Genomic DNA, 27,425 nt, shown 5'->3' with positions numbered 1-27,425 from the left:
AACTTATTGGACTTTATTGAAGTTTATTGTATTAGGAAAATCATAAGAACATGACATAACCCACACAATGCTGCATTTTAATTTCCAAAGACAGTATAATCTCGGACACCCCCATCAATCTCAACTCAGTAGTTATTACATTGTTTTCTAGAAGTATTGCTAAATCAGCTTAATTATCATCACAATCAATACACATCATGGCATAAATAAAAGAGTATTTCAGAATGATGCAAACATGTATTATACCACCACAAAACTGAAGCATCACAAAACAAGAATATTGAAAGTTATAAAAATGTAAAGGTCACTTTTCACTTCTTCCCTGACACCAGTGCACCAAATTCCTGGATTGTGATTTCTTTATTTAAATATTGTTGATACTGATAATTTGTGATGTGACCATACCGCAGAGCATCGTCAATGGAGAACTTTTTCCCCGACTTGCGGTCATGTAGGACACAAGACTCTCCAGAAGGGCCCTTGAGGGTGATCTCCTCCCAGTCGCACTCCTGGCTCTGCAGGTTCACAAACATCTTCCAATCGATGAGGCCCAGCTTGTAGGCCTCCTCTGGCCTCATTTCTTTGCCTGTGTCGGGGTCAATGACCACAATGGACCTGCGCAGGTGGCTCTCCCGCTGCTCCCTCTTGATGCGCACTGCAGCCAGGTTCTTCTGCAGCCTCTCAATTTCCTCGTCTTTCTGCAGGGTGATGCGGCGCAGCTCAGACAGCTCCTTCTGCAGAGAGTCCAGGCGCATCTCCAGGCTTCGACCGTCCTCTCTCGGGGCTGACTCTGTGATTAGACGTGTCTCCTTGCTGGTGATCTCAATCTCAGACTTCAGTTTGCGGATGTCGTTTTGCAGCCTCTGGTTCTCCTGCTGCAACCGGCTGCTTTCGTCACGGATGTAGTCCAGCTCTTTGGTGGACTTGCTGTTCGTGAACTCCATTTCAGAATATTTGGAAGTGAGGCTGGACAGCTCCACGTCCAGCTCACGCTTTCTTCTTTTCTCATCTTCAAGGGCTCTTGTCAGCATCTCAATTTCATGCTGGGCCTCTGGGTCCGCTTCCACTTGTACCTTCTCAGTACGGACCACTCTCTCCTTTACATCTATCTTCTCCAGGGTCATCTGCTGCTGGATCAGAGCATTAAACTCTTTCTCCAGCAGAGTACGTTTGTGCTTCTCCTCGTCGAGTTGGAGCCTCAAGATGGAGTGCTCCTTCTCCTGCTGAGGGTCCTGCTGCAGCACCACCTTTTGTTTGACCGTCACTTTCTCGCGGTTCTCTTTGTCACGGATCTCCAGCTCGCTCAGCCGGATCCGGAGCCGCTGAATCTCCAGCTCGGCATCACGTCTGGATTTGCGCTCTCGCTCCAATTCCTCCAGCTGCATATCTAGGTCAGATATCTTCCTCTGGAGTTGGTAGAGCTCAGTTTTCAGACTTTCTTTTTGCTTCTGCTCATTGTTGATGTTCTGTAGGAATGAGTCACACTCAGATCGGAGAACTGGATCTTCCTCCATCTTGACCACCTCCTGTTGAACAATCTTCTCCCGAACTTGGGATAGATCCAGCTTCTTCAGCCTGATCCTCTCTTCTTGTTCGGCTCGTTCCCTCTCCAGGTCAAGACGCTTCCTCTGTTCATCAGACAGTTTTCGTTTGAGGGTCTCAATTTCCTCTTTAGTTTTTGGGTCTTCTCTAAACTGCACCACTTCATTTACCACCTCCTTGGTTTGCACTTGGGGCTTGGTATCCCTCCATCTTTGAATGTCATCTCGAAGCTGCCGAATCTCCATCTCAGACTTCTCAGTCAGGTGTGTTTTGTCCACTATCTCATTACGGAGTCTCTCCAGCTCGCGCTCAGTTTCAGGATCAGTCTTGTACTTGATGACTTCTTTGATAATCTCCCTCACTTCCACTTGAGGACCCCGGTTTCTCAGCATGGTCAACTCGTCCTGCAGGGATCGAAGCTGAAGCTCTGAGTCTTTAAAACGCCTTTGGTGCTCCACAAGTTCCAGACGGAGATTGGCCACTTCATTCTCGGCTTTTGGGTCTGGTCGGACAATTTCGCGAACCTTCTCTTGAACAATAACTTTGGACTTCTCCTCCTCCAGGCTGGTGATTTTCCTTTGGAGGTCAGTCTTCTCTCTCTGTGACGATCTTCTTTTGGCCTGTTCGTCAGCATATTGCCTGCGGAGATTTTCTACTTCCCGTTCCAGAGCTACATCTTTCTCCACTTTAAGGACCTCTTTAATGGAAATAGTCTCTTCTGCAATGGCCTTCTCTTTCTCCAACCTCTTGAGCTTATCCTGGAGGAAGATCAGCTCGTCCTCCAACTGCTTTCTGTTGTCCATCTCCTTCTGTCTCCGGTCGAGAATAATGCGATACTCACTCTCCAGCTGTGGATCGTTCTGGACCTTTATAACCTCCTCTTCAGTGATGATCTCCTGTTCCCTGTTCTTTTCCTCAGCCAGGAGCACTACTTGCTTTTGGATTTGGACAAGCTCATTGTCCTTAACAATCTTCTGCCTCCTAAGCTCATCCAGTTCATCACGGAGCTTGCGGATCTCCTCTTCCTGAGCACGGTCTCGTTCTATGCGCAGCACCTCTTTGACTGTATACTGCTGAGCCCCTTCTTTCATCTCGGTCTCCAGGCCACGCAGTTTGAGCTTGAGCACCTCCAGGTCATTCTCTAGAACGTGTGTTGTGCGGCGCTCTTCTGATAGTTTCTGTTGGACTTTATGGAACTCTTCCTCCAGCTGTGGGTCAGGGACCTTCTTGATCAGTTCCTTCTTGACAATGGTATCCTGGGGTTTCTGTCCCTCAAGCCTGTAGATCTCAGCTTGGATGGTTTCCACTTCTTTCTCCATCTGTTCCCTTCTTTGGATCTCATCTTCTAGCTGCTTCTTAATTCTCCAGGGCTCCTCTCCAGGGGCTGCAGCCTGCACTGACTGGACATTGGTGCTCCGTATTGTGACCTCTGGTTGCTGTAGGAAAGACCGTCTGTTATTAATGTTGTTAGCATGTTAAATAGAATCTAGAAACACTTTTTGCAAATGTCACCTGTTTGAGAAGACTGTGAGTAAACTCCAGATTCTGCAGCTTTTGCTTATTGACTGCATTCACTTCAGTAAACTTTGCTTCAATGGCAGCTTCCTATTTTAACAGAACAAATCAAATCAGTTTTGAGAAGTACATTGCAAATATGTCATATTCATTTCAGTGTAAAATTAAAAAAAACTATGAATTATAAACTTATCAATTAATTCAAAAACTTATTAAAAATTCCAATCCCAAAGCATTACCTCGGCTTTGACAGTGAGTGCAGGGGACTCCAGTCTGCTCCTCTTGTACGTCTGTGGCACGAGCCCATCCTCAAGGTCAAGAAAAGCCCGGAACTTCTCGGTTTCATTCTCATAGTCCTTAATATGTGCAAAGTATGAACTGTAGATTGTACATAGGTTCTTTTTAAATATATTGTTTTAGGTCATGTTCTTACTTTGACAGCGTGTTGGTAAAGTTGGGCATTTTTGGAGACATTGTTTAGATCAGATTCCTTTCTTGCAATATCAGAAAGCAGGTTCTAAGGAAAAAGGAACATGTTTTATATTAAGAATAATAAGAAGCAATACTCATGTTGTTAACTGTTCTGTCTTGCTACCTTCTGGTTCTTCAGCTTGGTCTCCACTTGAATGGCAGAATCTGTTTCACGTGGCTCATAGTTTGGGATGCGAGAGAGCCAGCTGTTCAAGTTATCATAGTCATTGTGGTAATTCTTATATGACATCTTAGCTCTTTGCAAACACTGGGACCTGCAAGGGCAGTATGGGTTAGTATAGGCTCACATCATAGGTGGGTAGTACTCAGTTACATTTACTCTAATACTTTTACTTGAGTCACTTTTTTAATAAAATTGTACTTCTCTAAGTAGTTCTTGTATACCAATATATTACTCTTAATTTGACAGTGAAACAGTCCATCCATTTTCTGAAACAGTACTTGAGCAAAAGCTTTGGTTACTGTTCCCCTATTAGTAATTATACAGCTGCAAACAGCAGTGGCTCTGGGGTCCCTTGGTCATGTGTTTGGGGACCCTCAAAAAAAAAAAACCTTTGGAATTGTATTGTGCAGCCATTGTGGAGAACGATAGGGGGAGAACCCCTGACATACAGCCAATTACTCTTGAAGTTTCCCTGAATATTTTTTTACACTTAGCTTTAGTAATTGCTTGGACCACTACTCAGTACTTCTATCTGAGTAGAAATATCTGCGATATTTACAAAGAAAATAGAACTTGTCCATATACGGGGCCGCACCTGACAATAACCCGCAGGTGCCCACATTATGACATGAGATATTTACACATAAATAAACGTGGTAGTGATGCGTCTTTTGAACCGGGGGTCTCGCGGCGCACCCGAGGTCTGCTGCGCCGAGAGACTAATTAGACTGTCTGCCATCAAACCTCGTGCATGAGCATGCTACAACTCTGCTGCTACACATGTGTTAGTTAAAAATCTATAAATTAGATGCACCGTTATAATGACCGCAAGGTTCATAGAGTTGGAAAAAAGTAGCAGCTTAAATCCGAAAAGTACGGAACTGTTTTTTAAAAGTAACGTTACTTTAAATAATTTTTGAGCGACTCTACCCAACTCGGCTCACAATGGAATAGCCTCAGACGGGTGTGGTTCTAACCTGGTGTCGACCTGTCGGTTCAGGTTATTGAAGCGCTTGTTGAGCTTCTGCACCTCAGCCTCCTGCCTCTCAATGTCAGGACAGTGCTCCTGGAACTTGGTGGCCATTGTGTCACAGTTGCCTTTAGTCAGGCGCAGGTTCTGCTCCGTCTCTGTGATTGCTGACCTCTTGGCCCTCAAATCAGAGGCCATGTCCTATAAATAAAGCATATTTCTCATGTACAGTGTCCTTCACTATGATTGTAATTTTGTGTGGCAAAATGGCCCAACAAAAAAGCTCAACTATATTGTTGTTTCCTGGTATTTTGGTGCCATTTTCCCGAGAGAGTTGGGACAAGGCCGGCTGCACATCAGTAGTGTCTAGTCCTGTTCCTGCCACTTTAACTACAATTTAATCAATCACTCACTGCACTGTTCACTTTCTGCACTACATCTGTAAATATACACAGTCTGTTTATATCTTAGTATATCTTGTGTTTATTCTTCCTCCTTGTTGTATGTTTCGAATCACCAAAGCGAGTTCCTATCCTGTGAAGTTTGTTCACTGGCAATGACAATAAATGTTTTCTGATTCTAATTCTGATTCACTACGTTTACATGCACAGGTCAGTAGGAGTACGTTCTTAATACAGAGAACCGGTCAACATGCAGGTCTAAAAGCAGTATAGGTGCAAGAAGGAAACTAAGGGACATGCAAGGGTGTCCAGTAATCTAGCATTAGCACTAAAACGTTGTACCTATTGCTAATAAACACTGCTTACATACATTCACTTTAAGCATTTCATTTTTAGATGTGCTAGGAAATGCAAAAGTCATTTGTTCTCCACAGCACAGTAGTTTTTACTTTCTCTTTTAATGTAGCAGACCAAAACACTGAGACACAAGTGAGTCCACAGTTTGTGTCATTGATCCAAACACGTCTATACCTGCTGGGCTGTTTTTTGCCCGGTGCAGTTGAATGCGTATCCTATATTCTGGCATATTTAAACTGTAAATACAGGTGTTCACTAATACTCACTGTTCCAAATAAATCAAATACATTAATAAAAAAACAATCACTTTGTTGTGCAGTTTGTGTGATGATAATGAAGGCATTCTGACTCACTCCAAGCTCGCGCTGTGACTTCTCCAGAGAGGTTATGTCGGCAGGGGCGACCTCCTCACGGGCCAGTTTGTTCTCGTAGCTGGACAGCAGGTTTTTCCCATTTTGCAGGGAGTTCTCCAGTTGGTTAGAGTTCCTCAGCCTGCCACAATCAACGGTTTAGTACATCCAGGTGCAAGTAAGCCCCTAACCTCCACACTTCCTGACACTTACTTCTCCTGGGAGCACTGCAGAAGATCCAGGATCTTACGGTGCTTCTTGTTGGTCTCGTCCACTTTGCTGTACAGCTGGGGAGCGCTGGCACAGTTGGGGCTGGACACCAAGAAGCTCTTGGCCTCCTCCACTTTGGAGTTCTTCTCCGGCTCGATCCTGCTCACTGCATTGGCAATGTCCTGGGACAAAAAAATGACAGGGTTTACAGTGTGTAGGAGCTGGCTGCATTGAGATCATAGCGATTTTTACAGTTTAAGACAAAAGAGTGTTGTTGGGATTAATACATGACTAATGATTAGGCTACCCCAAAGAAATTGTCTGTTTGCTGTAACCCAACCCAACATTTTTCAAGTGGGTCGGTCGGTAGGTAAATTCTTATTTTTTTTACTTTGAAGGCAAAAAAAAAAAGATCAAAATTTTGCAATTTTTTGACTCGGAGTGACCGCCAGGGGTCAGGCTTCAACAGACCAGGGGTCAGGCTTCAACAGACGAGGGGTCAGGCTTCAACAGTCCAGGGGTCAGGGTTCAACAGTCCAGGGGTCAGGCTTCAGCAGTCCAGGGGTCAGGGTTGAACAGTCCAGGGGTCGGGCTTCAACAGTCCAGGGGTCAGGCTTCAACAGTCCAGGGGTCAGGCTTCAACAGTCCAGGGGTTGGGCTTCAACAGTCCAGGGGTCAGGCTTCAACAGTCCAGGGGTCGGGCTTCAACAGTCCAGGGGTCAGGCTTCAACAGTCCAGGAGTCAGGCTTCAACAGTCCAGGGGTCGCGCTTCAACAGTCCAGGGGTCAGGCTTCAACAGTCCAGGGGTCAGGCTTCAACAGTCCAGGGGTCAGGCTTCAACAGTCAATGACGGAAAACGTCTTGATCAACCCGATCGGGAGACTAAATCTCACGATTTTTCAATCGACCCTTTGTACGCTGCTATCCTTTATTTTGGAAGTGAAGGCGAGCGGGGGGAACATGTGGGGGACACTGGCGCCGCCATGTTTGTTGTGATGACGCTGCTGGGCGTGTTTCCCTCCCAGAATGCATAGCGTAAGTCAAATTTAAATGAGGCCACACCATGACACAGAACGGCATGAGCGGTGGCCAGTGGCGCTGACAGAACCAAATCAACATGTAAAAGACAATATAGGTTCCCTCCTGCGCGGTCTGTTTAATACAGAAACATATGCGCAATGCGTTATTTGTCCCTTGGGATGTTATGTAGGTTTACCAGCGCTATAAAATTATTCTACACGGCGCTTTAGGAAAGACCGGTCGGTGAGTCGGCGAATTATTTGAAAAATAAAATAATTTGGCGTTTTTTTTTAACAAAGTTTTATACCGGGTCGGTCGGGTTATGGCAAACAGACCTATTATTTAGTTCAGCCTAAATGTCACCATATAATTACATTTATTTTAGAGGGGTAATAAGACAACATGCATTCCCATATTATCAATAACACAAAAAATGAGATGGTCCTAAAGAACATGAACAAAAACGTCCCTCTGATGACGTCCCTCTCTGTAAGAGCAGATACCTTCATGTCCTGCAGGCGGTCGGCACTGTCCTGTAGTGGCCTGTTTTGCTCCAGTGGGGGGCGCACTCGGCTGTAAATGGCCTTCTCCTGCTTGTCCAAATCACTGACGACTTTATCCAGACCAGCCATGAGTTGACGGCACTGCTGCTCCTCGGAGTCTGCAAACGCCAAGGCAAACATCGTGAGTGATGCAGTGCACATGCCAATATCAGAGTGAGTGGTGTGAGTACCTCTGTGTGAGTACCTGTGATGTGAGTACCTGTGATGTGAGTACCTGTGACGTGAGTACCTGTGACGTGAGTACCCGTGATGTGAGACCCTGTGACGTGAGTACCTGTGATGTGAGTACCTCTGTGTGAGAACCTCTGCAGTGAGTACCTGTGATGTGAGTACCTGTGATGTGAGTCCCTGTGATGTGAGTACCTGTGACGTGAGTCCCTGTGATGTGAGTACCTGTGATGTGAGTACCTGTGACGTGAGTCCCTGTGATGTGAGTACCTGTGATGTGAGTACCTGTGACGTGAGTACCTGTGACGTGAGTACCTGTGATGTGAGTACCTGTGACGTGAGTCCCTGTGATGTGAGTACCTGTGATGTGAGTACCTGTGACGTGAGTACCTGTGACGTGAGTACCTGTGATGTGAGTACCTGTGACGTGAGTCCCTGTGATGTGAGTACCTGTGATGTGAGTACCTGTGACGTGAGTACCTGTGACGTGAGTACCTGTGACGTGAGTACCTGTGACGTGAGTACCTGTGATGTGAGTACCTGTGACGTGAGTCCCTGTGATGTGAGTACCTGTGATGTGAGTACCTGTGACGTGAGTCCCTGTGACGTGAGTACCTGTGATGTGAGTACCTGTGATGTGAGTACCTGTGATGTGGGTACCTGTGATGTGAGTACCTGTGACGTGAGTACCTGTGACGTGAGTACCTGTGATGTGAGTACCTGTGACGTGAGTCCCTGTGATGTGAGTACCTGTGACGTGAGTACCTGTGACGTGAGTACCTGTGACGTGAGTACCTGTGATGTGAGTACCTGTGACGTGAGTCCCTGTGATGTGAGTACCTGTGACGTGAGTACCTGTGACGTGAGTACCTGTGACGTGAGTACCTGTGATGTGAGTACCTGTGCCTGTGGTCATGATGAGATGTGAGAAGAGTACAAGCGTGTGCAGAGAATAAATGTCACACAGGCCAGATCGTCCTGTTTGATTTTCAGAGGCGCTACCGCTACATCTGTCCTCATCAAACAAACAAACCCGAGCTGTTCCCTGCTCTTCCACTGCCCTCCTTCTGCTGTGGATCCACCACCCAAAACCAACATTGAGCCTCCCAGTGGTCAAAGGGTTTTTGAGTGCTAATGAAAATCAGGTGAATACAACTGTGTATTTGCACAGTTTGCACAATTAGTGTGTTTTAAAACTGCTTTTATTGTGATTAATGCAAATTTCCCCTTGATCAACAAACAAGTTGATGATGTGAAATATGATTATCGTAGAGAGTGATTACTTGTGCCTGCAGTGCCTTCCGTCCTCAGTTGGTCATAGCGCTTCTGCAATGTGGCTCTGCTCCCGGACATCTTCTGCTTCAGAGCCTTCTGCTGACTGGCAAGACTGCAGAAAACACACACACAACACAAACTATGACTTCACACGTGTTCAAAAGTGTGTGTTTTCTAATACCATGACAAAGAGTTACAACATGTAGTTTACATGATACATTTGTATGTATATTTGTTGCCTCTAACTCTTGTGCACAGTAATCAACACTGGCCTAGTGTGATGGGGTATATGTTTTATATTGGGTATATTGTACAACAGTACAAAATGTACCAGAGAAATATAATTCTAGTAAAAGGGCAGCTCAATTATAGATAAAAAGAGCACAATTGTTTGGGACATAATTTAAATATTGAGTACTGTCAAAAGTGAACTTTTCATTTATTAAGAATGTTTTGAATCATGTTTTAAAAATGGAATGGTCCTTGTCATTTCTAAAGCGCAGGATGCCCTCCCTCCCTGTGTGCTGCATAAGGAGTGTCTGTCACTCACTTGTCAGCGATGGCCACAGCTTCAGGGTCAGTGGGCGGGATCATGAAGCACACTGCTGGGGCGGTCTGCTTCCGGCCCGCTGCGTCCTTCACGTCCCATTTGGAGCCGTTGTTTCTCAGAAGAGTGTACCGCTCTCCACGCTGAATCTGACCCTAGCACCAGCACAGACACAGTCAGCCTCACGTCACACTGCACGTCCAACCAACCAGCCTTTCATTTGTCCTCATTTTCTTTCCTTAGATGTTTACAATTTACCAGTAAATTAAGTTAAAAGATAAGATGAGACAGAAATGCAAACAGTAATGAAAGTGTGCATTCAAAAATGAAATACATTATTATTAATATATATAATTATTAATTAATAATTATTATTATTATTTAAATTAAATAAATAAATAATAATAATACTACAGAATATAAGGCAGTATGTTTCAAGTTTGTGATTTTAATAGTAATTAAAAGGGAAAAGTTGGTAGCACTTTACTTCAGAGAACACTAATAGCAGTAATAAGTAATACGATTTAGCAGCGTGGTAACTGGTATACCAGGCCTGTATCCATATACAGCCTTCATACCAGGTTAATCATATTACCATCAGATAATTAGAAAGCCATGAAAATGACTCATTAGCATGCTATTCCAAACACGGACAACAATAAGAAGATAAATGAGGCTTACCTCGTCGGTGTCGAGCTCACACAGAGCCTCGATGGGCAGCAGCTTCTGGGGGGTTTCTCGACGATACTTGAGGGGCAGAACCTGGAGGCCGCGCTTCTGCAGAGCTTTGACCCGCTCGTCAAAGTGCTCCAGAGCCTTAGACTGATCCTGCACATGTCACATTGCATTAGAACACAGCCATGCTCGTAAACTCACTAACTCAAACTATCGGATTGTAAATATATCTGCTGTACACAGGTGATTCGGAGTGATGAAAAAATGAGAAATCAACAATTCAATACAAAATATTCTATCGCTTGAATAGTCAAATGTTTATAGGTAAATAATCGCTGGAGGAACCGTGGCCCATCATTTCATGTGCTTGAAACTGTTTACATTGGACTGACTCCAGTAATGGTGCATATCTGTCGCCACCTACAGGACAATAACTCATTTGAAGTTTTCCAGTCAGGGAGCCCACCACAGCAGGGTTCAGAGCCCGCCACAGCGGGGTTCACAGCCCGCCACAGCAGGGTTCAGAGCCCGCCACAGCGGGGTTCAGAGCCCACCACAGCAGGGTTCAGAGCCCACCACAGCAGGGTTCAGAGCCCACCACAGCAGGGTTCAGAGCCCACCACAGCACTGAAACTGCACTAGTTAAAGTCACAAATGATTTGTTTTTAGCTGCAGACGATGGACTGGTCTCAATCCTGGTTCTGACCTCAGCGTTTGACACCATTGACCACAACATTCTACTGCAGAGGTTAGAATGTGATGTAGGTGTCAGAGGCCCCGCCCTCAGCTGCTTTAAATCATATTTATCGGATAGGTACAATTTGTTCATGTAAACCAGAGCTCCTCACTTTGTTCTAAAGTAACTTACGGTGTGCCACAGGGGTCAGTACTTGGTCCAGTTCTGCTTACTATTTACAAATGAGCTTAAGCTGTAGACTATACAGTAGAGGCTCGAACTCACATTTTTTATTTAATTTTAAAAAGTGGTACAATTCCTAAAATCTGGTTAACTGCATTTGTATTCCCATTGTTAAAAGGTGGCGATCCAATTAATAAATCATTACAGGCCTATTTCTAAACTTGTCGCAGCCAAAATCCTTAAAAAGCTGGTCAGCATCCAGACCTCACTTCACAGCGAGAAGGTCCTGGGATCGATTCCCGATGGGGCCTTTCTGTGAGGAGTTTGCATGGACGCATGGAGGTGTCCTACCACTAAAAACATGGACAATAGGCTCCTCCCCTCAGTGGGACTTAATAACATCAGCCTGTCCAGGGATGACAGGTGGACATTAGCACTTTAGCTACAATCTGGTACAAAGCATCTTTCCTGATGAGGTCAATGTATATTGTGCATTGTCCCTGTCTCAAATAAATAAACAAACCTTAACATAATATGTTAAGGTTTGTTTATTTATTTGAGACAGGGACAATGTCCTTAACATATGTCCTTAACATTATGTCCTAAACATATGTCCTAAACACGTGTTGTTTCAGTTACAAAAGGCAGATAGTAGTGACAGACTCACATCCAGCTCGCTGAGCAGCCCTTCGGTCTGGTACACATCCTTGAAGTCGGGGTTGTACTTCTGACTGACCTCCGTGTCCAGGCGGCGGAGCAGGTCCTGGGTGTCCCGCGCCTCCTTGTGGTACTGCACACAAACAACAGGGTCAAGGGTTCATATTCACCAGGGTGTTTGCTGTTTCAGTTTCATCTATAGCCGCTCTAGTCTGCCGTTAGTTTAAAACCAAGGACAAGAACAGCATAGAAAAGCCTTTTAATGACATTCAGGACTGTGGTCACTAGAAAGGAAATATGGCAGGTTTGTGGTACTAATACTTTACAAATATTTGATTTTCACTATAGATATTTCTTCTAAAGGATGAACTGCATTGACCTTATTCTGCCCCACTTCCGTTTTAATCTCACTTCCTGTTTAAATGGAGAACGAGGGAAAAGTGCGTTCTCGTGCGTTCTCGTGTGTTCTCGTGTTCTCGTGCATTCTCGTTTGTTCTCGTGAGTTCTCGTGTGTTTTCATGCGTTCTCGTGTTCTCGTGCGTTCTCGTTTGTTCTCGTGTGTTCTTGTGCGTTCTCACGTGTTCTTGTGCGTTCTCGTTTGTTCTCGTGTGTTCTTGTGCGTTCTCGTGCATTCTCGTTTGTTCTCGTGAGTTCTCGTGTGTTTTCATGCGTTCTCGTGTTCTCGTGCGTTCTCGTTTGTTCTCGTGTGTTCTTGTGCGTTCTCACGTGTTCTTGTGCGTTCTCGTTTGTTCTCGTGTGTTCTTGTGCGTTCTCGTGCATTCTCGTTTGTTCTCGTGAGTTCTTGTGTATTCTCATGTGTTCTCGTGTGTTCTTGTGCGTTCTTGTGTGTTCTCGTGTGTTCTTGTGCGTTCTTGTGTGTTCTTGTGCGTTCTTGTGTGTTCTCGTGTGTTCTTGTGTGTTCTTGTGCGTTCTTGTGTGTTCTCATGTGTTCTTGTGCGTTCTCGTGTTCTTGTGTGTTCTCGTGCGTTCTCGTGCATTCTCGTTTGTTCTTGTGCATTCTCGTGTGTTCTTGTGCGTTCTTGTGCGTTCTCGTGCATTCTCGTGTGTTCTTGTGCGTTCTCGTGTGTTCTCGTGCGTTCTCGTGTGTTCTTGTGCGTTCTTGTTTGTTCTTGTGTGTTCTTGTGCGTTCTCGTGTGTTCTTGTGCATTCTCGTTTGTTCTTGCGCGTTCTCGTGTGTTCTTGTGCATTCTCGTTTGTTCTTGTGCGTTCTCGTGTGTTCTTGTGCGTTCTCGTGTGTTCTCATGTGTTCTCGTGTGTTCTTGTGCGTTCTTGTGTGTTCTCATGTGTTCTTGTGCGTTCTCGTGTTCTTGTGTGTTCTTGTGTGTTCTCGTGCGTTCTCGTGCGTTCTCGTGTGTTCTTGTGTGTTCTTGTGCGTTCTCGTGTGTTCTTGTGCGTTCTCGTGTGTTCTTGTGCGTTCTCGTGTGTTCTTGTGCGTTCTCGTTTGTTCTTGTGCGTTCTCGTGTGTTCTTGTGCGTTCTAGTTTGTTCTTGTGTGTTCTTGTGCGTTCTCGTGTGTTCTTGTGCATTCTCGTTTGTTCTTGTGCGTTCTTGTGTGTTCTTGTGCATTCTCGTATGTTCTTGTGCGTTCTCGTGTGTTCTTGTGCATTCTCGTGTGTTCTTGTGCGTTCTCATGTGTTCTCATGTGTTCTCGTGTGTTCTTGTGCGTTCTCGTGTGTTCTTGTGCGTTCTCATGTGTTCTTGTGCATTCTCGTTTGTTCTTGTGCGTTCTTGTGTGTTCTTGTGCGTTCTAGTTTGTTCTTGTGTGTTCTTGTGCGTTCTCGTGTGTTCTTGTGCATTCTCGTTTGTTCTTGTGCGTTCTTGTGTGTTCTTGTGCATTCTCGTATGTTCTTGTGCGTTCTCGTGTGTTCTTGTGCATTCTCGTGTGTTCTTGTGCGTTCTCATGTGTTCTCATGTGTTCTCGTGTGTTCTTGTGCGTTCTCGTGTGTTCTTGTGCGTTCTCATGTGTTCTCGTGTGTTCTTGTGTGTTCTTGTGTGTTCTCGTGCATTCTCGTTTGTTCTTGTGCGTTCTCGTGTGTTCTTGTGCGTTCTCGTGTGTTCTTGTGCATTCTCGTGTGTTCTTGTGCGTTCTCATGTGTTCTCGTGTGTTCTTGTGCGTTCTTGTGTTCTTGTGTGTTCTTGTGTGTTCTCGTATCTCGTGCATTCTCGTTTGTTCTTGTGCGTTCTCGTGTGTTCTTGTGTGTTCTTGTGCGTTCTCGTGTGTTCTTGTGCGTTCTCGTGTGTTCTTGTGCATTCTAGTGTGTTCTTGTGCGTTCTCGTGCATTCTCGTGTGTTCTTGTGCGTTCTCGTGTGTTCTTGTGCGTTCTCGTGTGTTCTTGTGCGTTCTCGTTTGTTCTTGTGCGTTCTTGTCCATTCTCGTGTGCTCGTGAAAACGTCATCACCAGTGGACAAAGCACTGTTCCAATTCAAAGAACGCATCAGATCGAGAACGGTTAAATCCCAGGATGTTGCTCTTGACACTCCCCCTTTTCCGAGTCTGCTGCAGACTTCAGACTTGTTGCGTTCGCTATCCCAGAAGACTTTGCGGCCGAGCGGAGCAAAGCTCCACGCGCGTGCATCTCTGGATCTATTATATTAACGTGCGTCTGGCTCAATAAATTACTTTTGATTAAGCAGTTGCATTTCCCAAAAGTTTAAAATGTTTTTTCTTATGATATATGACTATTGTAGGTTTGGAGGATATAAAATGTGTTTTTTTCTTAAAAGGGAATTATATTAGTGTAGCAGCATTGCACCGTGTAGCGTACAGCCTGTCGAAATAATTAGAAGAGAAGACGAGCTGAGTCGTGGCTATTAGCCGCTCATTAGCATCAAGCGCGCATGTTCCATTTCTCTGTACTCAGGCTGGGCGCTCCCGTTCTCCCCAAGAACGCACTTTTCATGTTCTCAGCAAGAACGTACCTGCAGAGAACACAAGTATGTTCTTGAGAACTGAGAAAGGGCCTTTGTGTTTTCAATGGCACATTGCACTTTGATGACATCACAGAGGGATTCTGTTTTAGAACTCAGCTCTACTTGATGTAATTTTAAAGTTTCGTTTTTCAAAATGTCTTCACAAACTGCAAATTAGTAAAAATATGATAAATATTTACCACAGGTGCCCTCCCACCCAAACTAAGTCATAATTAGAAAAACATGAGAACCTTCACGTAGACCATAGGTATCAAACTCTGGCCCGCGGGCCAAATCCGGCCCGCCCGACGTTTTAATCTGGCCTGCCGAACATTTCAAATTTACATTTACATTTTTTTTTTTTATTGATTCATAGAACCGTAGTTACATCCGTAACCGTTTTTATCGCTAAAACTATGCGTCCCACAATGCCGCCGGTGGCCGCCCCTCCCCCACGGGGCTCTGCTGCACTGCTGTGTGAGCTGCCGAGGGAGAAGTGCACTTTAAGCACTTTTGAGCAGAAGTTTAGTGGTGTGTCAGTTCAGGTGAACAGATAACTACACAGACGTGGAAATGTTAGTACATTTCAAAGTTTTTTTAGATCTTGAGAAGTTTATTTTGTTATGAAGTCAAATGTTTATCTCTGTGTAGAACTGTAGATCAACTCTGAAAATGTGATGCACATAAACTGAAGCACAATATTGGTGAAATTACACTTGTTTTTCAAAATACATTTCAGTTTATGAGAACAAAAGTTTTGTATTTTTTTTTAATCGATCCAGTAATTACTTCAAAACAGTGTAGGCTATATAAAGCTATTTATTTCTTATATTTTTAATAGTTTTATGTTTTACGTTATGTTCGGCCCGCGACCCGGCCTGAGCGTCGAAATTCGGCCCGCGGCCCAAATGAGTTTGACACCCCTGACATAGACTTTAGATCATGATTTATGATGACTATGTATGTACTGTATTTATCCGTGTACTCTCTGCTCATGGGGGGCTGACCTTGTGGTATTCGTCCATGTGCTTGAGGTGGGTCTCCTCACAGATGAGCAGGTTCAGGTACTCCTTCCAGTCGGCATGGACCGCTCCCATGTGAGCCTACACATACACTGAGTTAAAATACACCGTTTGTATGTGTGAGACGTGTATATATGTGTTTATATGTGTTTATTAGTGCACCTCTATGACGTTCTTCCCAGGATGGTCTGCAGCAACAAGCTTTTCCCCATCATCATTCAGTTTGGTGATCGTCCCTTCCTTTGACTCCAGACATTTACTTATAAAGTTCTGTGGGAACAAAATATGGTAATGGCACAATATTTTCAGTTATTATGGGGGCTTGTTGGGACCTGCCATGGTTTGGGTCTGTCATGAGCCCAGATTAGACCTGACGTAGACATGGTTTGGTTTGGATTGAATCACAATTTGATGTGTGCAAGTGGTACACCTGATCTGGGAGTTCAAGGTGTGGCTTTATGGGCTTTGCAGCACCATGGTGTCCCTTCCCATGTTTTCTGGTAGGATTCTGACAGTGTTGGTACCTCATACTGCCTCTGGCGTGCAGGGTAGTCCAGGTTGGTGTCGCTCCAGTCGTAGTTGGTCCTCTCATCAGCCTGTTGGTCCATCCAGTAGAGCTCGTTGGTGCAGCGCTGCATGTAGTCCCTCAGGCTCAGGAGGTTCCTCTGCCGGGCACTGGAGTTTGTCTGCATCAAATCACTGTCATTTTACTCAACCATCTTTAGAGTTATCACACACAAGATGACAGTTGGAATTTGTGCAATGTCTGAAAGGTGCGTGTGGCGTCGTTAAAAACTGTAAATGTGCTGTTTAAGGACGTGTTCATACTTGATCCAGTTCAAGTGAACTTCGGGCGACACTTTGTGGAATATGAACGCAGTAAAACCAGATTTGCACTACACAAATCAGAGGTGTCAGTGCATGTGCAAGCCCCACAGAGAACTAGCATAAAAACACAAAGGTGCGTGCACCTAACAAGAGCATCAGCGCGAGCATCTCATTTGAATCAGCCTATTTCCATCTTTCCTTTTTTGTATTCAGAAGACGTCACTGCTCCAAACTTCTGATTTAATTAGTCATTTCTTAAACTTCTAATATTCTGACACACTACCCTCTTCTGGTGAGTGGTGGTACTGCACGCTCAGTTCAATTTGACAGAACTCAAAATGAGAATATGAGCCAGACGTCATGAGTACTGTGCACATTACCTTATCTTATTAGTACATTCTTAATTTATGCATGCCATATTTGACTCTATAAACATTGCTATTATTATTTTATTATTCATTGTTTTATGTTGCACCTTATCGCGAGACAATGACAATAAACCGTCAGTCCTCCAGACACCAGAATGAAGACGTAACACAATTAGAGCAGGGTCCGGTTGATTTTAAGGCCTATGGAAAGGTTGATAAAATATTGGACAATATTGTTTGTGGGTTTTGTTTATTTCTAAATAATGCAATAGTGAAACACTGAAATATTTATTACAATGTTAAAAGGTAAAAGGCTAACATTCCCTGAGTTTGAAGTATTGTGGTAGACTGACACTACATTTACCATTTAAATGAGAAAAGGATATGTTCAGCCTACATAACTGTTACACCACCACTTACGCTTTTACAGTTTTCCTCTATTGTGTATCATTCAGTGGCTTTTATGTCGGTAACTTTCATTGTTATATCTTACTAATTTGACCACCAACGCTTGTATCATTGTGTGTGTCTTTCCCAGGAACTACAGTTGAAAAATTTGCTTTACAGCCAGAAATGTTTATTAATGTGCCCCGGTTCAACTAAATGCCTTTTATACTACCAATATGTATCCTCAACACTGTGTATTTAAAGGTCATGGTATGGCTGTAGTCATAAGGTGTGGCAGCAGAATATCGCCGAAAATTTATATTTTGGATATTTGTTTCAAGTTAAATAATATTAGCCACTGCCCTCATTCTTTAGAAATGCTGATACTATCAAATTCTTGTATGTGAGAACAAGCTCTAACAAAGCTGCAACAAGTTCTATTTCTCCTTGTGGTTGCTGCGTGGTGTATGAGGGTAAACATGCAGAGTGTGCAAACAGGAGCTGCAGGCCACTCTTCTGTTTGCTCTCATCCTCCCACGTCCCGGGAGCGAGAGTCATTGTGTTGTTGTTTCGGTGAAGTGGTCTTACCAAGAGTTTGCTGTATTTGCTCTGGAGGCTGTTGACATATTCCTGAAAAAGGCACAAAAACATTTGTTATGTTGTCTATTTAATAAAGTAATATATTTCATCTTCATTTTTATCAGACCAAAATAAAGTTGTTTTAGTGATGTCTAAAAAGAGTTCTTAATGCACACATAAAGATACTAACAGAATGCCTTGTGTTGAATCAAAATTGTGATTAAGCTTCTAGAAAATAATGTGAACCAAACACACTATTTTGTCAACTTCTAAAAACGAGATCAACACAAACTAGAGACATATGCAAATGAGATCTGTGTTCATTTCTGATGCAGTGTCATTATATGTTCTGAAAATTGTTAATATAATATTGAGATATGAATGTTGGTACCTTGTCCCCGCTCTTGGTGAGGTGAGGGGCCAGTGCTTCGACTTCACTGTGGAAGATGTTGTGCTCCTCCACCTCCTGCTCCACCGAGGGCAGGTCCTGACCGAAGCCCTTGTTGTTCAGGTTGTCCTGAGCAAGAGCAACACAGTGTCATTGTGTGACTGGACAGCTCCGTCACCCATGGGGAGAATGTTACACCATATGGCATTAAACATGTGTGTCTCTATAAGGACAAGCAGGTGACAACAGCACGTAACAGGTCACATCTGTGAAGAGGTGACTCCGCTCATATTCTTTTTCAATTTTTTTTAAATTAAATTGTAAAATAGATCAGTAGAAAAATAGATACGTTCAATGTTGTACAACTTCCTGAAGATGAGCAGATGGAGGAAAAGAACGATAGAACAAGAAATATTGATTTATATTCAAACTAAAAATATTGAATTGAATAGTTTGGACTACTAAACTCTTTAGTACATTTACAAAAGAGTCAAATGAGTCAAAACTCAGAACAAGAGAAATATTCTTGAAGTCAAGCTTCTTTGCTTCTGAGCGGGCGCTGCACGTACCAGCTTCTCATCGATCATGTTGCCCCAGTTGACGGTGGGCATGCCCTCGGTGCGGATCAGGTGGTAGATCCGGTCGTGGTCCTCTCTCAGCCTTATGACTCGCTCACGTAGCTGCTTCATGCTGAAACAATACACTTCCCTTTAGCACAGGCACAGCCCTTTAACTTTTAGAGAACACAGTATGTTGTTTTTAGGGTGCACGATGTGACTTTTCTGGGTCAGGGTCTGCCACCTGCTTGTGCCCAATAATCTTGTTCATCTACACAGACACAGGCCGGTGACACATTCAGATCAAGGTCAGACACCTCATAGAAAAGTAACATCATGCAGCTTTAAACACATGCTAAGGCCTCTGTTCCTGTATTAAGAAAAGTCAACTCAGCTTCACAATTGTGTGAAAAACATGAACAAAGACAGCCACATTTTTGCATAATTCAAAAAACATCGATTATCATGACAACAATCTCGGCAATAGACAAAGACATAATATGCATTATTTTTGTTGGCATTGACCTTTAACATGTGCTTCAGAACCTCATGTTGCTCATGTTTTAGAAATTGAACTAATGTATATACTGAAAACATATTGATTTATATCAGCGTTCCCTCATCAGTAACTGTTAGAACTCGATCTACTGGCAGCAAAGGGAATTGCAAAGGGGAGATATAGCATGTAACTGATGTGAAGCAGAAATACAACTCCAGGAATGTTTTGAAGGGGTTCTATTAATGTTCCAGGTCATAGATCACACATTTTATCCCTGGTCCAGTATATTGTAAATGTTATTGTTCATTTCAAACTATTTTTTTATGTTATTGCAAATGTTTAATTTTAGTGCTAAAATGAGACTGCTGTGTGCTGTGCTCACTCCTGTCCGATCATCTCTGCCTGGGGGTGCTGGAGCCTCTTGGCGTTGACTGCGTCCTCGTCCAGCCCCGTCAGCAGCTCCAGGGAGTTGAGGATGCGCTTGTTGGTGTCGTCCTGGTACAGCGGCTGTTTGCCCTCGTTGATTTTGGCCACATCCTACAGTGAGCACGGATCAAATATTGTAATCTACAGAAATCGTAGTGTTACAAGGACTCTTTAGAAGAAGAGAGAGAATAAAGGACCTGTGAGCTGATCCCAGTTCAGTTTGACCCTCCCATTCTGAGCACATCCTCTCACTTCTGCTGCTGAAGCGTGTCTTTTAGTGGCCACTACAGGCCGCTGGGCAGTACTGCGGGAAGCCTGATCATGAGACTATTGAATCCACCCAGCAGTTTTAAATCCACTAAATATTGATGAACACCTCGACTCTGCTGCCCGTCCATAAAAGTTCGACAGTGAGATACTTAAGAAAGTAATTGTACTTCTCAGAGAAGTTTTCCATACATTTATATGTTTTTCCTTGAACAGTACTCTGATTGGAGTAAAACTCTCTTCCCACATGTTCTTTTTTCCAAATCTTTACGCTTTATTCTTTAGAAATAAGAGAACCTGCATATTTTTTTTCATTTTACATTAACAATATCTAATACGCCAAATATTTGAGTTTAAGTAGGTCTATTTGAGTACTATTTTGACCAAATATTTTTTTTATTGTTGTGTAATTATTTGTTTAACCTGTAATGTGTGATAAACGGGAGATAACGCAGCATGGAACATTCCAGACACACCCACAGCTCGCCCTCTGTTCTTAGTGCTGCTTTGAAAACACTGACCTTGTTCAGGTTCTGCTCCACCTCGTAGATGTTCTTCTCCACTTTGTCAGCATTTTTCTGCAGCTTCTCGATCAGAGTGCTGAGTTCTGTGGCTGGAGCTCTGTGGACACACACGAAACACTGGAAGTTTAGTAATGCCACTTTCAATGTGGAGAGTTTTGGAAACAAATCAGGTTCAGGTCATTCTGAACACACGCAGGAACGTTAAAGGAACCGCAACGCCACAACACATGCATTAGGATTATTGTTTTATACAATATACTGTATATATTTTAACCAGTCGTTAAAGAGAGACAGAGATATATATACACATATTTTTCTGCTTGATGTGATTTGCATGTTGTCTGACATTCCCATTGAAGGTGTGGTTGATTGTGGTTTGACACCTGGGGCACAGGTTCATTCTTCCCTCTGTGGTGTGGGTGTGTCCTCTGTGGTGTGGGTGTGTCCTCTGTGGTGTGGGTGTGTCCTCCGTGGTGTGGGTGTGTCCTCCGTAGTGTGGGTGTGTCCTCTGTGAGCCTCTGAGCTATCACCTGTTCAAAGTTCGGCAGCAGAAAGGCCACATGTGTCACCGCTTTAATCCACTGACTACAACTATTGCAACAACATATTATACAGACAACATACAATTAAGCAACTCTTTGCATAAATATACACAGCTATAATTGTCTTTAGTGAATAACACTTGTTTTTGATAATATGATAATAATAAAACGCTGAAGCCAGTGGTCAGTGGCTCTTGCTTCCCTAAAGGCCCGTCAGCTTCACCAGAGCACGAGACAGGGACGAGATGAGCCGGATTCAAACACCCAAAGAGCCACAAGAACAGGGCCTCCACACGTTCACTACTAATAATGAGGAGTCTATTCCACTCCACCCACCACAAAACCACAGTCCTCCTGTAGTAACCATTTGTTAGTCTCAACAGAATAAGAATATATATCATGTACTGTATGTATTTTGTGTGTGATTGCTCTCCGGCTCTTACACAATGCACTGCAATTGGTGTGGTTTATATGAAAAACATCCCAACAAGTTAGAACATGGAATTCAACAGGCACTGAGGCATATGGAGCATAGTTTCGACAAATCCAGGGTTAGGGTGACAGGAGCTGCAAGAGCTGCAGGGGCTTTCTGTCACACACGCTCACAGTTCCAACAGTTGCGACAGAGCCAGAGCATAACGAGTCCTGTGGGTTTAGTCCCAGTCACATGTTTCAGTCATGTTCCTTCTCTTAGTACAAACACCTTCCTCACATCAGGCACGTCCCTGTACAGGCTGCAGAGCCCAGGGAAAGTTACAGAATGCTCCTTTTAGTTACACCACGTTAAGACGTATCTGTAAAATAAGTCTAACATGAACTGTACAGACGCTGTATTTGCACAGCATAAGTTTATAACAACATAAAACAATGAAACATTGAATTCTGGGTAAAAGCCCTTTACATAACACCCGCCCTTTAAACTCCGCACATGTAAAGTCGCTCCTCACACATTTGCATTCCAGGTCAGGGACACAACACGTGCAGAGGAACACTCATTTGCTTTAACGTGAAACAGATGATCATTGAAGTGAAGTCATTCTGTTCCCCAGACACAATTTCTGGGACACTTCCAGGATCTACTTCTCTACAAGTCTGCACATCGCAGGGTGTGGTCCACAGAGGGAGTTCCCCAGGACACAAACAACAGCTCCAAACTTACAATAACTTCAAGAAAGATGATTTCAGGAGCTATAAATTTGCAGTTTAGTTTAAGTTCAAATATATAAAAGATCAGATCATCGTATTTTCGAATTAAATAAAAACAATATGCTTTATCTTTAAGTGTCCGCGGGAGGTCTCGTACCAGAGGTCCCTGGGAGCTTGAGGGTTCTTCAGTATCTTTGCCGTTCCTGCACTGCCCTTTTCGGGACAGAGATGTCTCATGTTTATATATATATATATATATATATATATATATATATATATATATATATATATATATATATATATATATATATATATATATATATATATCCTAGACTGCACTTTTCTGGACTCTGCCTCTTGTCAGATCTCTCATAATGGGCCTGGTTGCTGCTGTGATGGGAGACTACATACTGCTGTTGTGTTCTTGGGCCAGACCATGAATATATTAGGACAAGACACATGTCCATGTCCAAGTCCATGTGTGCTAGTGTATGAATGAGACAACCAAGTCCATGGCTACAATCTAGTAGTATTCGGTACCTGAATACATTTTCAAAGTATTCCTCCACCACTGCTTTACATGTATGCTTAAGCATATTATGCAATTGCTCATTGTCATGCCACAGTCAGTGAAAATGTGTCTCTAAGCAACAGGTCTGTTTGTTTGCTTTGGGCGTGGAGGAGGAGCCTGGGCTCAGCAGAAGACATTCTGAGTCTAGGCTCACAAATGTCCCTGTAGGACACGGCCTCACACAAACACGACAGTTGGTGGAAAGTCAATGGTTCCAAAGTGGAGGTCGGGACCCTTAGGAAGTCGGATGATGATTTCAAAATAAAGATAAATAAATATGACAATGTATGTTATCTTTGAGTGAAAAAAGGTCCAATAACACAAGAAACTATTAAAAAAACTAAAATGATTGACAAACTGCTCATTTCATTTCCCTGAGGGCCCGAGTCATGGTTGGCGTGGCATGGTTACGTTGGGGGTCCTGGCCTGACACGTTTGGGAACCCATGCTCTCTAAGTGAATGACATAATGCCATTGTGTTTATTACCACAACCTGGAAAGAGAAATCAGCCTCCCGTCTTTTCTCTGTGTGTCAGCGTGAGCGGAACTCTGGCTGAAACTACACCCCTGTCACCGGGACAGGCCCCTGGAGAGACACGGGCTGCTGTCAAACAAGAGCCCTGACTCATGTGGAAATGTGTGGAATGTGGATGGGGCAGACGGTCAGAGGCGTGCACCTGGAGGCACCCACTGTTTACGCTGCCGTCCTATCTCTGACAATCGAAAAGACAAAGGTGGAGGAGCGTTCTTCAGATTCCTGCCCTGCCCAGTGAAAGGGTCGATTTGCAGCGGTTGGGAGGGGCCCCGTACCTGCTGAGTGACAGAGACAAGAGGGCGTGTGCTGATAACACAGATAGAGCCGTGCATGCACCTGCTGTGTGTGAGGAAAAGGCCCTGCGTGTGAGGAAAAGGCCCCGTGTGTGAGGAAAAGGCCCCGTGTGTGAGGAAAAGGCCCCGTGTGTGAGGAAAAGGCCCCGTGTGTGAGGAAAAGGCCCCGTGTGTGAGGAAAAGGCCCCGTGTGTGAGGAAAAGGCCCCGTCACATCGGCACAGGACAGAAGCGTGCTCACAGATGGACACTGCAGGACAAAAGTGTCCATCTGCTGTGACAATGGCCTGTGTCGTCTCCAATGTGTTCAGAAACTCAGAGTCTAAGGGAAATATTGTAGTTTAGAGGCGTGGCACGTATCAGACTGAATTAGGAGCTCATCAGTCATGTTGAAATCACTTCAATCACTTCATTGTTGAAATATAGTATAATTATTATTATTAGGTACTATCAATGGTGAACCTGCAGTTCTAGTTTTAGAGACGGGGGAGATACAGGGAGAGAGAGAGAGAGAGGCTGCTAATCATTCCTCACATAGTCCTTGAGACTTCTCAAACAGGTCCACATAGTGAGCCACATAGTGAGCCACATAGTGAGCCACATACTGAGCCACATACTGAGCCACATACTGAGCCACATACTGAGTCACATACTGAGCCACATACTGTGCCACATACTGAGCCACATACTGAGTCACATACTGAGTCACATACTGAGCCACATACTGAGCCACATACTGTGCCACATACTGAGCCACATACTGAGCCACATACTGTGCCACATACTGAGCCACATACTGAGCCACATACTGAGCCACATACTGAGCCACATACTGAGCCACATACTGAGCCACATACTGTGCCACATACTGAGCCACATACTGAGCCACATACTGAGCCACATACTGAGCCACATACTGAGCCACATACTGTGCCACATACTGAGCCACATACTGAGCCACATACTGAGCCACATACTGTGCCACATACTGAGCCACATACTGAGCCACATACTGTGCCACATACTGAGCCACATACTGTGCCACATACTGAGCCACATACTGAGCAACATACTGTGCCACATACTGAGCCACATACTGAGCCACATACTGTGCCACATACTGTGCCACATACTGAGCCACATACTGAGCCACATACTGTGCCACATACTGAGCCACATACTGAGCCACATACTGTGCCACATACTGTGCCACATACTGAGCCACATACTGAGCCACATACTGTGCCACATACTGTGCCACATACTGAGCCACATACTGAGCCACATACTGTGCCACATACTGAGCCACATACTGAGCCACATACTGTGCCACATACTGAGCCACATACTGTGCCACATACTGAGCCACATACTGAGCCACATACTGAGCCACATACTGAGCCACATACTGTGCCACATACTGTGCCACATACTGAGCCACATACTGTGCCACATACTGTGCCACATACTGAGCCACATACTGAGCCACATACTGAGCCACATACTGAGCCACATACTGAGCCACATACTGAGCCACATACTGTGCCACATACTGAGCCACATACTGAGCCACATACTGAGCCACATACTGTGCCACATACTGTGCCACATACTGAGCCACATACTGAGCAACACCTCCATGAAAGCTCCAGCTCACATTACAGCTGTGACACTCCAACATCCAGCACCACAACACTGGAAATGTCATGTTTCATGATCATAATGGAATGACTCATCCAGATGCTATTTCCACCTATGGAAACTAAAACATCCCAAACATACGACAAAGTCTGTTTTGTGACTCTTGATAAACTAGTTACGAAATAAAGAAGAATGATTGCATATTATTATCACCGGTGAGAAACATGGTAAACACACAGAACCAACACGGAACTAACATGGAACTAACACAGAACTAACTCAGAACTAACTCAGAACTAACACAGAACTAACTCAGAACTAACACAGAACTAACACAGTACCAACTCAGAACCAACAGAGAACTAACACAGAACTAACACAGAACTAACACAGAACTAACTCAGAACTAACTCAGAACTAACACAGAACTAGCACAGAACTAACTCAGAACTAACTCAGAACTAACACAGAACTAGCACAGAACTAACACAGAACTAACACAGAATTAACACAGAACTAACACAGAACTAACTCAGAACTAACACAGAACTAACACAGAACTAACTCAGAACTAACTCAGAACTAACACAGAACTAACTCAGAACTAACTCAGAACTAACTCAGAACTAACACAGAACTAACTCAGAACTAACACAGAACTAACTCAGAACCAACACAGAACTAACACAGAACCAACCCGAGAGCGCACGTACGGGACCACAAGGAAACAAGTCGGTTTCCCGTCTATATTTGCCCATTCACAGATATCATATTTACTTGTGAATAGTCATTTGTTCTGGTGCATTAGTTCCATCGTGAATAAGTGAATACGAGAATAAGTCAAAGTTGAACTCTGGCGCACGATCCTCTTCACGTTCCCAGGATAAATGTGCTGAAACACAGACAGGTTCTGCGGGACTTACGTGCTTTTGGGCTGAGTTATGACGGTGGACTTCTTCTTCTTGAACATGGTGCCGGACTCGGTGATCGGCCCCGGTCCCGGCAGGTGAAGCGCGTGTGAAGGTTCCTGTGCGTGTCCCGGTCCCGGCAGGTGAAGCGCGTGTGAAGGTTCCTGTGCGTGTCCCGGTCCCGGCAGGTGAAGCGCGTGTGAAGGTTCCTGTGCGTGTCCCGGTCCCGGCAGGTGAAGCGCGTGTGAAGGTTCCTGTGCGTGTCCCGGTCCCGGCAGGTGAAGCGCGTGTGAAGGTTCCTGTGCGTGTCCCGGTCCCGGCAGGTGAAGCGCGTGTTCCTGTGCGCGTCTGTGGGTCGCAGTGGCGCGGTGCTGTGCGGGTGTGGAGACTTTAGCCCCGGTGTCACAGCCTCCACACTCCTCCACTCCTACACCCTGCCCACAAACACCCACAACACCCACAGCGCACATCTCACGCTCAAACTCGTCCGTCCGGTCCGGGGACCCACGCCACCTGCTCCTTCAAGGGGCGGGACGTCCCAGCTCCGCGAAGCACCCGCAGGACGAGGGAGAGTGGCCTGTGGCTCATTTACGACCCTCAAATGAAGAGTGGCTTTGAGTAAAACACGCCAGGCTGCAGTTGTTGCACGTGTGGTCTAGTTTGCTTTCACGTGACGCTACAACATTGTAGAAAGTTTAGAGTTTAAACTGAGCTGGAGCAAAAGTAAGACTCTGTGTAAGTGTCAGATGTCAGATTTGTTGACCTGGTTTATGCTTCATAACAATGTAATTACTGGAACTATCCACATGAAGCAAAAACTCTCACAAAGTTCATCATCTTCTCTGTCAGAAGAAATACACAACAATGGAATCTTTATTTGCACAATCATCTCTGAAGTGGTTCCATTATTCAACCCCAAAGATATGTCACATTTGTCAGTTGAAATGCCATAGGACGAATATTGCAGGTTTGTGGAGCAATCCCTAAAATCTAAAAATAAGATTCAAAGTTAGTAGATCTCTATTTAGGAAATGTCTTTCAAAAATGGAATTGCTCATAGAGTTGTATAAACCCACCATCTGAGATTATGACATCATCAAATTCCACAACGTGAGCGCACCTTTCTAGAATGTGATCATGGGGAGTAAATACATAAATGTTTAATCTGACTAATTATATTAGTGACAAGACTCATGCACTTCTTTTATTATAACACAAATCTGCATTTTAACATTATCAGTTTTAGCTGCC

General features: G+C 44.2%; 1 protein-coding gene across 1 annotated transcript; it reads right to left on the bottom strand.

Moving 5' to 3' along the window:
- Positions 1-26,325, bottom strand: ppl (periplakin). The gene is made up of 22 exons (XM_072442353.1): positions 26,190-26,325; positions 20,537-20,636; positions 19,705-19,859; positions 18,836-18,956; positions 18,270-18,395; positions 17,888-17,929; positions 16,241-16,402; positions 15,879-15,986; positions 15,702-15,797; positions 11,775-11,897; positions 10,255-10,401; positions 9,577-9,728; positions 9,035-9,138; positions 7,524-7,681; positions 6,004-6,182; positions 5,794-5,932; positions 4,690-4,883; positions 3,653-3,803; positions 3,491-3,574; positions 3,297-3,413; positions 3,055-3,147; positions 1-2,978 (listed from the first exon to the last, which is right to left on the bottom strand). The coding sequence occupies exons 1-22, from the start codon at positions 26,234-26,236 to the stop codon at positions 312-314; spliced, it is 5,265 nt and encodes a 1,754-aa protein (XP_072298454.1). The 5' UTR covers positions 26,237-26,325; the 3' UTR covers positions 1-311.
- Positions 26,326-27,425: the final 1,100 nt, after the last annotated feature.

The sequence above is a fragment of the Eucyclogobius newberryi genome, unplaced genomic scaffold (assembly GCF_026437365.1).
Source record: "Eucyclogobius newberryi isolate DKJ021-1_F unplaced genomic scaffold, fEucNew1.0.hap1 SCAF_13, whole genome shotgun sequence".
NCBI lineage: Eukaryota > Metazoa > Chordata > Actinopteri > Gobiiformes > Gobiidae > Eucyclogobius > Eucyclogobius newberryi.
The sequence above is the reverse complement of the archived record's forward strand: the minus strand, read 5'-3'. Positions and strand labels throughout refer to the sequence as shown.

Coding starts and splice junctions, on each gene's coding strand:
- ppl (XM_072442353.1), bottom strand. CDS start 26,236: ATGTTCAAGAAGAAGAAGTCCACCGTCATAACTCAGCCCAAAAGCAC. Junction 15,798..15,878: donor CTGGGAAGAACGTCATAGAG/GTGCACTAATAA, acceptor GTGTATGTGTAG/GCTCACATGGGAGCGGTCCA. Junction 9,729..10,254: donor GTGAGCTCGACACCGACGAG/GTAAGCCTCATT, acceptor TGCTGGTGCTAG/GGTCAGATTCAGCGTGGAGA.